At 52.2% G+C, this 12204-nt stretch overlaps 1 protein-coding gene across 4 annotated transcripts in view; it reads right to left on the bottom strand.

Annotated features, from left to right (window-relative positions):
* Positions 1-831: 831 nt before the first annotated feature.
* The window catches only part of IKZF4 (IKAROS family zinc finger 4), a 30417-nt gene continuing 19044 nt past the window's right edge, over positions 832-12204 (bottom strand). For 3 of the 4 annotated variants that reach the window (XM_074935189.1, XM_074935191.1, XM_074935192.1), the window contains exons 5-7: positions 9167-9316; positions 6844-6975; positions 832-6119 (exon numbers count right to left, since the gene is read on the bottom strand). In XM_074935189.1, coding sequence (XP_074791290.1) covers positions 5398-6119; positions 6844-6975; positions 9167-9316 — 1004 coding nt within the window. In that variant the 3' untranslated portion in view covers positions 832-5397. The remainder of the gene's footprint in view (positions 6120-6843; positions 6976-9166; positions 9317-12204) is intronic. The other variant, XM_074935190.1, reaches the window with a different exon arrangement.

Raw genomic sequence — 12204 nt, 5'->3', positions numbered from 1 at the left:
AAGGGGGGGAGGGAGGGACTTTTGAAAGGTTTTGGTTTCGCTCCAACACAAAATGAAAAAAAATTAAACCCTCAGAACTTCTCACAAACTGGAATCGTCATTCTCCAGCCAGCTTTAGTCTTGTAACTAAGACACTGTGCTGGGGACTCTGCCAGCCTTGGGCAAGCCAGAGTCTCTCTGTGCCTCATTATCCCTGTTACAGACGGGGGAAACCGTTTCCCTCTGGCACGGTGGGTTGGGAGGATTGTGCCATGTTTGTGAGGTGTTCCTGAGGATGGGGAGATTTTTGGGCTCCAGAAGTCATGACGTTTGAGCAGGAAGAGGCCTGGGGCATTAAATTACTCATGTTTATTTATAACAGACCTTCAGCCAGTACAGTACAAAACTTACAGTAGTATATCTCCATTACACAAATATTTACTTACAATATATTACAGATACAAAAAGCTTTTGCGGTAAGAGTTCTGTTGAAAAGCGAGTCTAACCTCACAAAAAAGGGAAAAAAACCCGAAGACAACAGCAAATCCATTAACGATATACAAATGAAAAGTCATTAGAAAGGAAGGAGGAGTTGTTGGCGCTGGAAGAGGGTTGGGGTATTGCACATCATATTTTTTGTTGTTCATACATCTGATTAAAAATATATATATATATATATATATTTACACAAGTAAAGCGACCTGGAGTTTTACAAAATTCCTACATTTGTTTTAGACTCTTTTTACAGGTAAAAGAAAAAAGATGCGGAAAAAAAGGTGTTTATAAAGTTCAGAACTTCCCTTTCCCTTTGTTTAAAAAACACCCCCCCCCCCCCCCCGAATATTGTGTTGGTTTTACTTTTGAAGAGGGGAATGGGAGGCATGGGGGCGGCGGTTGTGGGGCTCTTCATACTTATTCACAGTCTACTGGGGATAACAGTCAGGTTGAGCTTAACTGAATTTCGTACTAAATCAACAATAGGACAGTGCAGCGGTTGTGGTCCGAAAGGGACTATAAAACGGACATTTTCATTTAGCTCCTTGGCTGTCAGGGAAGCTGAGCAGATCTGATCTGGGCAAAGGAGTTTTTACTTCTGTGAGCCCTGCAGGAGCCAACTGAGCACCCGAAGGGTGATTATGTCCTGCCGTGTGCATCGACGGTCAGCAGCGCTGGTCCACCTGTGGACTTTACAGGCTGGAGGTAGAACTAAGCCAGCCGGTTTTCAGACTGAGTGGGAGACGGTTGGTGGCACAGAAGTTGCCTTTGCAAGTCAAAAGGTGGATTTTTCAAAGTGAATCGGAGAGAGCACACACAGTAGCAATAATGTCACTTTTACAAGTCTGCTTTTCAGACCACAACCGTGCTTTACAAATCCCCCAAACGGCAGCCAACCCGGGCACCGGCTTTCCATGATGGAGTTTACCAAATGACAGTCAGAAAAGGAGACCCACGTCTCGCTCTCCGCTTCGTTTCCAGTTTTGCTCAGAGAAGACCGCTCTACATGATGTTTGTTTCCTTCTCTCTCTGCCGGCTCAGCTGCAGACAAGCGGCAGGGAAAGTGCATCGTTTCCGCGTGAGAACCGACAGTTTGGGGCTCCGTTGGAGAACACTTCTCAAAAATTGCACACAATCGATCCATTTTGCCTTTTATTGCTACCTTGTGGAAAACCAGCAGTTCCTTGCCAATTTAACAAGTGCTATCCCTAACATCCAGAAAGTCTTAAAGGCATAGCACAGCCCTGTGTAAATTGCCGCAAGGGGCCTGCCTGGTTTTCGTATTCATGGCGTACCTAGATGGAGATTTCTGCAGTCAGATCATATGGCAAGAGAAATTATTTCTGAGCATATTTATGAAAAGGGATTGAACTCCAGATCCTGGTATTTTGAGGATTGGACCAGTGCTGAAAAAGAACTGCTAAGGCAGTGACTTTGAAAAGGTTGACTCTCTCAAATCACGAGGCCTAGAACTGAATGCTCTGAAGTAACGGAATCATGTCATTCTGATTAACATCTTGCTTCTCACTTCAGTTCTGATCAAAGCAGATGCTAGCCCAAGAACCACTAGAGTTTAAAACCCCCATCGGCAGCTCAGGAATCCCACCTCTTGAGAGGTATAAAGTATGAGGTCAACATGTTCAAACAAGGATGACATCAGCCTCCTAAATCTACACGTCAGCCCCTGAATAAGTAGCTTTATGTTCAAAGGTGCTAGCACCTACAGATCTCTTGGTCTTCAACAGCAGCTGTGGGTGCTCTCCAATTCCAAATAAAAGAAATACAAAAATAATCAGACCACTTATTTTAGAAGCTTAAGGATTGGGGTTTTCAAAGATGCTTGAGGAAATGAAGTGCCCAATTCCCAGTGAAAGTCAATGAGAGTTGGGTGCCTTTTGAAAAATCCCAGTCCAAATGTGGAGGTCAGTGCTCAATTTTAGGCAAAATTTTAGTCTCAATCTAACTTTGGTCACTCTCCAGAATGACTGATATAATCAGGCTTTATTTCGCACTTCAGCTGGAAGATGGTAATCAGAATGCTAGGATTTTATGGTCTGTTTTCTTGTGGTCTGCCAGGGCTCAATATGCTTTGGTGGAAACTAGTACAAAATGCTTTCTGAGCCACCACCACTGGCTCTGGAGAAGAGACCAGAAAGGAATAAGTGAGTTTGCACCACAACGGTTATATTTATAAACTGGAAAGGGGGGGGTGGGGGGTGGAGAATGTCTTCTAGGGAACTTTCCTAACCTCCTCGAATGAATTCGAAACATCGCATCAGACATGACAGGCCCTTCTGCCCAAGCCGGTCTGTGCCGTCAACGGGCTTCGGCAAAGAAAAACGGCTCCGCGGTTTCATTTCACATCTGGATACACAAACACCGTCAACAGAAAAGCAAGAAGAAGAAAATAAAGAGCAACGAGTGTTGCAACTTGTGAGGTGGTTCTGTTTGTTTTAGTAGAAAAAGAACAAGCCTTTGGTTTAAACCTCAAGGGAGCAGTTTGTTGGGCTGCTGTTGAGTGATTATTTTTATGCATCGTGGGCCTTGGTATAAAGCAGGGTTCCCTCCTCTCACGCCCCTAAGTTATGGCCACTGGAACACAGTCAGGCTCTGGGGTCCCCCCCACCCCGCGACTCATCTGTTTCCGATGGGCAGCGTTATCCAAGACAGAGCAGTGGGGTTAATCGACACTGTGGCCTACTGACCAATTTATGGCGGGGAAGGGGAATGCACAGTCCCCTACCCCTTTTGTGCACTGTGGCCTGGTGTAACTCTTACGCCCCTTCCAAGTGCAAGTACCATCAGGATCCCAGTTGCAGGGGAGGTGGAGGTTTTTTTCCCTATAAAAATAAAATAATCGTGGGTGCTGCATGTTTCTCTGCCTCCTCTCTGGAGCAGGTGAAAGCCCGGCCATTGGCTACCAACCGCCCATCATTGCATCCCTCCCGCTCTTTGTCCGCGGACTGAACGGACTGTTTTCAAATCCCTCTCACGGGGATCACAGCTAGTTCTAGGATTCTGGGGACCTCCCCCTCATTATTTTGGGGCTTTCCGCTGCCATGATTTCCTGCTCATCCTCTTACTCTGGGAAGCAACAGCAGAACCCACAGCCCCACAGATCCTGCTGGTTTTGCACGTCCCAGAAGCTAGCAGTCACCTTTCCCCATTTCTTGGATGTTTCCCTACAGTAACTGAGCAAGATCCTGGACAATTCCCTCGCTCAGGAGGCTTGAGCACGTACCAGTAGTTAGCAGCCTGCTGGAGCAGACGCAACTCTCAACAGGAGCCACTTCTCTGATGCAGCAAATCCCCCCCCCCCCACTTAGCATCACTCTAAAGACACAATCTGCCTACGCACAAGTGCTAGAGACACAACTTCCACATCCCTCTGCTGTGCCACGCAGCATCACAACTACCTGTGGGACCAAATGACCCCAAACCAACTCAACAACAAGCTTTTGCATTGAAAGTGCAGCTCTTTAGGGCCTATGCAACTGACCCAATTCCTCTGTGCAAATAAGAGCCAGATACGCACTCCCTGGGAAGCTACGGAATCAGATGGCAAAGTGCCCAATGGCGACCCCTGGGGAAAGCTGCCGAAAAGGAAGAAACTTCAACCACGCAGCACAGAATGAAGCGGCGGGATTAGGGTTCCTAGGGGCTGACCCGTTTAGCGACCGACCTTCCTTCCCTGGATACTGTCCCCAGCCTGTCTCTGACAACAGTTCACTAGGTGACACCACCAAAGTCCTCCTGGGATCAGGTCCAGGTCTCCAGTGCTCAGCAGACGGAGGGGTCATTGCTATGCTTGCTAAAGGAAGCAAAGTGCTTTGGGGGAGCGGGAGTCAGTGACAGGTGCCCAATCCAGGACGGAGGCCTACACCTGTTTCGTACTCACACTTACAAGGCTATTCAAGACACAGGTGTGACAAGGAGGAAGTAATTCAGCCAGTTTCTCCTCAGCTCTCCAGGAGTGGAGTGGAGTGAACACGCCAGCAGATCCCAGCAGGGGAGAACAAAGCCGCCACTCAAAGACACTTGCTATCCTCCCGGCTAATGTACTTTCATCTCATCACAGGCACAGCTGGATCCCACCCAGACCGTCCAAGTCTTTACCCTCCTACCTCTGATCTGAGACCGAGTTTGTACTTAAAAGCCACGAGCGTCGCAGCCCTGGCAAACGTCCTGCTCAGTTCCACCTTCCTTCAAACAGGTGGCACTGTGACGGCTGCCTACAGGAGACTTCACCACGAAGCTGTCAAACAGCCGCCTTGGGGACAGAGGGATCCCGGGGGCACTATTCTGCGTTCCAGGCAGTTTCATGCCACAGAGATACCACCCATTAAAGCTTGGGGCACGGTCACCCGACGGACACCCCCTGTGGCTAGCTCGTGGCTTTCCTGGCCAGGGGAGTTCTCTTGACTTTAGCACTGACTCTGAGATTCTCGTCGCCCGACGGTGGCCACGGCTGAAACTGAAAAGAGTCAGAAGGAAGGGGCGGGGGCGAGAGGCTTAAACCGTAAGACGCGTGTGCCACGCGTGTGCGTGTTACATCGACGTGTGCTTGAGGTTTATGTGCTCCTCTCGGCAGAGAGAGAAGTAGATCAAGTCTCTGACAAAAATTCAAAGAGCTTTAGGGAAAGAGTTATAAAGAAATAAAAAGCTTAATAAATAACTAAGGGAGGACCAGGAAAAGCACAAAGAATGTAAAAAATCCGTTAACAATATTTAAATAACTCCGTTTATAAAAAGGCAAATCGTTAAGAGCTCCCCTCGTGATTTTTTTTTAAATATTTTGTAGCCAAAGTCAGTGCAAAGGAGTATAAAAGAAAAACAGGTCCATGCCCAATGGGAGGGGGCGGAGCTAGAGCCAGGGGGAGGAGTCATGGGGAGATCAGGGCGAAGAGGCAGGATTGAGTTAGCCTACACTTTGTGCTCGCCCCGCACTATATGGGAGGAGAATTCGTACCGATCCTGGCTGTGGTAGCCACAGATGTTGCACTCGAAAGGGTCTCTGAAGCCATGGCAGCCCATGTGGATGGTGAACATCACGTGGTCCAGGAAGAGGATCCGACAGTGCTCGCACTTGAAGGCTTTCACCTGCTCCCCCTCCTCGTTCATCACACGCAGGATGTCTTTGGCTGAGCTGGGTGTTGCTCGGGCAGCGGGGGTGCCCTCCTGCAGCTTGGGGTCCTCTTTGGCATAGGCTGGGCTCTGCCGACTGCTGGTGCAGTTCCCCACCGGCAGCTGCGAGGTCCTCTCTTCGTGGTTGCTCTCAGTGTCTGTGGAATCCTGGCAGCCGTTGCTGGGTGACACGCCCTGGTCGCGCCCCCGGTACACAATCTGTGCCCCCTCAGGAATGTCCTCGTGGCCTTCAGCGGCTTCTCGGCTCCCCGGGATTTCCAGCCGGCCCGGGATGGGCTGGATCTGGGTGTAGACGGAGCTGATCACAGGTGTGATCTCCGAGATGCAGTTTGTGGAGGGGAGGTGGAGGGGGCGCAGGTGCTCGGCCCCCACAAACGACAGCGAGCTGCCGTAACTGGGGTCGATGGGGTGGTGGGCGGCCACCAGCTCCACATCCTTCTCGAAGCTGGAGTTCACATCGAAGGGGAGGTCGGAGAGGTTGAATCGCATCTGCTTCTCCCCTGGGGGCAAGGAGCAAGGGGTCAGAACCCAGGGCAAGCCCCACACACTCCGCAGAGGGTCTTCGTCTAGAGACGAGCTCCGCTCTGCACGGCTCAGCCTGTGATCCCTTCACACTGCAACCCACGCGGGCATAGGCCTTGGCAGTGACTAGTGCTCCTCCCTCTGGATCAGTACCACCCTACTGCCCCAGGATGGGGCCAGGGGGAGCTGTGTGTGTGGAGGGAAGGGTGGCTCAGCAGGGGGTGCTCTCCCCTTTTTACAGGGCCCTGCTGTGCACACATGCTGACGGCAGTGTCTCAGCGTGGTCCAGTGCTGCTGGGGGCACAGGCTTCCCAGTGAAGGTCCCTGGTCAGCCCTTGGAATTACACCCCCTCCTCCCAAACGCCCCTGGCGGTTTCGAATGGAGGAACGGTTCTACGCTGCCCCCTTCGGAACACCGCTGTGGTCCCAGTGCAGAACAGGTGCCATGTTCCCCCACCCCCAAGGGGGCTGCATTTCGGGGGGAGGGGGGTGGAAGGATCCCTGTCTGTACAGGGCTTTGGGGGCCTGCAGGATGAAAGGCGCTGGGTAAGGTCAGTGGCATTTGTACGTACAGGGCCATAGCTCATTCAGTGGGGGCCCCGTAGAAGCGGTCAGTTCCTACACGTAGGGCCAAAGAACTGCTGCCAACCCACCCTCACCTCTCCCTCTGCTCTTCCCGGGAAGCAAAGGGGAGCCCCTTACCCACAAATTTCTGAGGTGTGGAGCGTTTCCGTTTGGTGAGGCTGTTCGCCAGCCGGTCGATAAACGTCGGCCGATCGGACGAGGGGTGAAGCAGAGAATCCGGCACCATCTCCAGGTCTCGCATCTCATCGCCTGCCAAGACAAGGGAAACCCACTCAGCCAATACCCGATGCGGGAGGGGTGAACAGGACCGGGGAGGTCGCTTCCACTCCCCAAGCTGAAGGCAGGGCAGGTGAAGAGTGGGGCACACGGTCACACCTCTCCTTTTATCCACTGCCTCTGGCTCACTCTGCAAGCCAAATGATTACCCACTTCTTTCATGGACCAGTCCTCCGACAGCACCACCAGCCACCCCACCACACGCTCCTTTGCCTGAGCAGCCTGCCCTGCTTGGCCGTGGCTGTGCGGCACCATAACCGCTTTGGGGAAGGGAATCTCTCCCCGTTGGTGCTTTAAGCAGCCCAGGCAGCAACAGTGCTAGAGAAGGGCTTTGTGGCAGGAGAGGCGTCTCCACCCCTGCCGGCAATCTGTCTCTCTCACCACTGCTGGCGAGGGTGCTTTTGCCATTGCTACTCGGGGGCTGAGATGAGCCAGTTAAAGCGTTACTTACTGACTATCGCCCTCACCTGACTGGCATGGCACTTGGTTCTACAACTCCCCCCTTGCCCCGCAGGGAGACCCACTCCCAAGCAGGGCTTTCTGGGTGAAGAGCCAGAGCCCTGCTACTGCCAGCCGAGTGTACGTGGACAGTGCTCCGACAGCACGGGTGGCTGCAGGCTGTTGGGGAAGAAAGGGCATGTGCTGCTCCTCAACTTGCCTTCCCTGGCCTCCCCAGAGTGCCGGGTCCCAATTTGGCATCTGACTGACACTTGGTGTTGTGTTTAATTTGGATTGTAAAGGCCTCAGCAGAGCCCTGCCCTTCCTGTGTCTGTGAAGTACCACCTATGTCTCTGGCAGCCTAGAAACAATAACGATGGTGTGGAAAATTGGAACTACAAAGAGGCTGATAGAATCTCAGACAAACTGGCCTTTTAGCTAACATTCAGTGCAGCATCAGATCTGCCCTTTCTCCAGGGATTACCCTGCCCTGCCTGGGGAGAGCCATGGAGCAGGTCCTGGAGGTCTGCAAAAAGAAAGCTTCACCATAAGCTGGCTGCCCCCCTTCGACAGCCCGTCAGCCAGGTTAGACTTTGCTAGCAGGGCGGGTCTTTATGATCTTTAGGGTTGATTTTTCCTTTGAACCAAGGTGCAGATGTTGAAACTAGCCCGCTCTTACGAGCTGAGCACAAGTTTCAGTTCCACAGAGCTGACGGAGATGCACAGAAAAGCGTGAGAGATACACACCCACAATGCCAGGCCTGTCCCGCGGGGCAGGTTGGCGTACGGGGAACTGGTGTGCAAAGGAACACATGCACAGATTCCATTTTGGCCCAACGTGGTCTGGATGCAGAATGATCTCCTGACCACGGAGGTGCCATTTTGGGAGCTGGAGGTGCTTTACACGCTGCTGGAGGTTGTTAGATTTCAGAGCACAGTTAGTTTGGTGTGGATCAGTTTGGAGATTTTCCATTCATTCGCAAGACTCCTGCTTTGTAAGGTTCAATTCTTTGCTTACTGAGCATCTGCTGTAACAGAGCCCAGGAACGGCCAAACTGGGTCAGAGCAATGGTCTGTCTAGCCCAGTGTCCTGTCTTCCAACAGTGGCCAATGCCAGGTGTCTCAGAGGGAATGAGCAGACCAGGGTAATCATCGAGTGATCCACCCCTGACGCAAAGAGAGGCTAGAGCATGGTTCTGCACAGTAAAGTTCTGTTTGTTACTGGGAAATGCTTTAAGGTGTTTTCTCCTAATAGAATTATTTATAAAAGGATGTAAGGTTATGCTCCAAAAGATCAACTTCACCAAACGACAGGCTCTGGGCAAAGGGATGTTCATAACGAGGGAACACTTTGCACTTACTTGGGCCGCAATATTAAGAATTTGTGCACGCATAGCACCGTCTATCCCAGGGTCTCCAGAGCATTTTGATTTAATTCAAGTAATTACGCCCTCCCGCTCCCAAGAGCCATTATCCCATTTCATCAGCGGAGAAAAAGAAATGGGAGGTGACGTGTCCCAGTGGTTCCTAATCTAGAGTCAGTGGTGGAGCTGGGAACAGAGCCCCGGAGTCCACACTGCCCATTTTCTACTCTAACCGCATGCCCTTCTGCAGCCAGGAAGAGAAGCTAGAAGTCCTGACTCTCTCCCCTGCTCTAAGCACTAGGCACCCCAGCCGGCGCCTGGGACTAGCTAGTCACTCGCCAGTTACCGGACAACGTACTGACCTGGCTGGCCGGCCAGCGGCCGCGGTTCGGCGCTCAGACTCTGCCGATAGCTGTGGCAGCGCTCCTTGTGCTCCTCCAGCGTGCCCTGCTGCTTGTAGCTCCGGCCGCAGGAGTTGCATTTGTAGGGCTTGCCGACTGTGGGGGAGGAGACTGGAAAAAATGAAAACACAGACCCTGGCCATCAAAACAGACATTGCACAGAAACCCAGACATTACCCGGAAGCCGTCACAGCTACGTGCGGCCAGCCGCGTGCTGCAGCAATGCAGATGGGTTAAGGGCGTACCGTGGCTGGGACCGAGGCAGACAGACACAGAGCAGGCGGATTTGCCGAGGAGTGGATACTGCTGTGCACGGCCACTGAGTAATCGAAGCACCTCTTGGCGTTTGATGCCACGGCACGTCTGAGCTGGGCACCGAATCGGTCAGGCCCTTCTTGCAGACTCCAGACGGACCCTTCACATATTTCTCCTCCTCTACATTTTAGTCCGTTAACAGCTTTTATAAAATAACTTTACTAAGTTTATCCAATGCACCAGTTAGTGTCTCACGTATGTGTCAGATTGAAAATGATGCTGTTTTGAACCAAGAGCTGATGAGATGTTTCCTCCAAAACAAACGAACACGCCAGTATGCCTGGCCTAGCCCTCGTAGGAGGCAGGCAAGCTCGATCCCTTCTTTACAGATCAGGTCCAACACAGCTAAGATGTCTCACTGAAGACTGCAGCAACCCAAGAAGAGTCAGGACCTCGAACCCAGGCCACTCACCTGGCTCTAAGCATTGGGCAAATGGCCTTTCCAGAGCCAGGATCAGAACCCAGGAGTCCTGCCCCCCAAGCTCCTGATCTAACCAGGCTCTTTCACATCATCCCAAACACAATGTTACTGAATATGTTGCAGTGGCTCTTACTTCCCTTTGTTGAAGGTTTCTCTCCTCCCAAGCAGTCTTCACCCAGCAACAAGGCGTCAGACGCTCCTGGATTTTGAAAGGGGAGGGGAAGGTTTGAGCTTGTGGAGTGCTGATTCAGGACACCAGCCTCCTCTGACCCGTCCTTTACTGGTGCGCGCTTTGTTCTCTAACAGCTGCCCAGTCACACTGTCCTGCCCCTCTCGCATAAGTGTGGCTGGTTTGCAGGATTGGACCCTGGAAGCCAGTGTAATATTTAAAAATGCTGCTGGAGCCCTGCTGGAAATCCCCAATGCTTCGTCACATCTCTCAGCACACCCGCGCTGGGCCTGCTGCAGCTCACTGCAGAACGGTCGGCCGTTTTTGACAGGTGACTGATTGCTGCCGAGAGCCTGTGGGCTCCGAAAGTACTGGTAAGAGAAGTGCTTAGGGATGGGTCCAGAGCAACACTCTCACCTCTGCTAATTTTCCCATTGATTGCTGATGGTTATCTCAGGTTCAGCACTCGGTTCTGCTCCATGAGGGTCGACAGACACAGCAGAGCCATTAAACGTTTTGGGCCACACTAGCCGGGCATACGGCAGGTTGCACTGATGAATTAGTATGGAACTTTTAGCTGAGTACTTCAAGAGGCAGACAGATTTGCAGATATAATCGTGACAGCCATCCTAGATACCCCAACCCCTGAGCAGCTGTTGCAGTCTGTGCTGAGGACGGGGAAGCACTTTGCATTGTTTTAAGACAATTTGCTGTATTATGATGAATCCTGGTGCCGGGGAGCAGGCAAGGATGGAGCTGCGTTTTGCTAGGCACTGTACAAACAGAGCAGGGGATGGTTCTTGCCCGGAAGAACTTCGTTGACACAGGCAGGACAAAGGGGGATATAAACCCAAGCAGAGCAATCCATGGGATGGCGGCAAACGTCACATGAGCTCCATTTGGGGAGGGGGCGTTCGGCAGGCAGGGATACGCTCAATGGAACAAAAAGGGAAGGGAGAAGGGGGCAGCTCATGGGAGGAGAAGGGAAGATGGGCCAGAGGTGGAGTTTGTGGACGTGAATCCTGCAGGTGAATGTAATACGCCTTCTGCGACTCATTCACTCTTAGCAGCAACGCTCACAATCTTTTACCCCCATACGCGTGGGGCACGGGCCCCGAGCTGCTCGTTCCTCTCAGCCGAGAGATCGCAAGTGTTTGATGTCAGAGGAGTCTGGAAGCTGCCCAGATCCTGCACTGCTGCTGTAGTGGCCACAGAAGCTATTTATTATGTCCCGCCAGAGGATGATTTTGGCCCCCTACTGCCCGGGAGGGAGCAGTTCCGCAAAGAGCAGGCCTCGCCAGGCTGACACGTCTTTTCCTACGAAGACGTTCTAGGGAGCGTGGAGCTTCCCTGAAACCCTTCAAAGGCCTTTTACACGAGTTCTAGGTAAGCGGTAACCATCACAACGCTCGACACGCCTGACAAGCCCTGTGCTCTGAAGCAGAGGGGCTGAGCGTACCACCACGGCAGCTAACAGTACTTTGGACCAGACGCCCACTAAGCATGTTAGTGACAAGCTGCCTCCCCGTGTCATAGCTGAAAAAAAACCAAAGGCCCCGAGGTTATGCAGCAAGTCAGCAGCGGAGCTAGGAACAGAACTCGGGAGGCCTGACTCCCAGGCCTCCTGCTCTAACCACTAAGCCATGCTTTGACCTTTGCTGAACGCTCGGCAGGAAAGGGAAGCCCGTTCCCGAGACGAGGGGGCGCAAACAGGGCACCGCTAAGGAACTGGAATGTGCCATTACCGCCGATGGTGAGATGCACCACAGGGAAGAGTGTGGTCTGATGGGTACAGCGAGGGACTGCAAGTCAGGATTCCTGGGTTCCCTTTTAGACTGGAGCTAGAGTAGTATTCTGCTTTGCAGTCGACTTCTCTGAAATTGTGAAGTGCGCGCGGGGGCGGCGGGGGGATTCCTAGGTTTTTAGCCAACTACCAGAGTAATATTCGGATACCGGCCCCATTTGCGAGACTCAAACACCTTGCCAGAGTTCTCTGAACCATTCAGAGGAAGTGCCTGCGTGGAACGAAACTGTCATTCATCAGATATGGTGGCACCTGCGTCACGAACGCACCATCTTGGGGTCTGAGGCTCC

Source organism: Natator depressus, chromosome 20, assembly GCF_965152275.1.
Source record: "Natator depressus isolate rNatDep1 chromosome 20, rNatDep2.hap1, whole genome shotgun sequence".
Taxonomy (NCBI): domain Eukaryota; kingdom Metazoa; phylum Chordata; order Testudines; family Cheloniidae; genus Natator; species Natator depressus.
The sequence above is the reverse complement of the archived record's forward strand: the minus strand, read 5'-3'. Positions and strand labels throughout refer to the sequence as shown.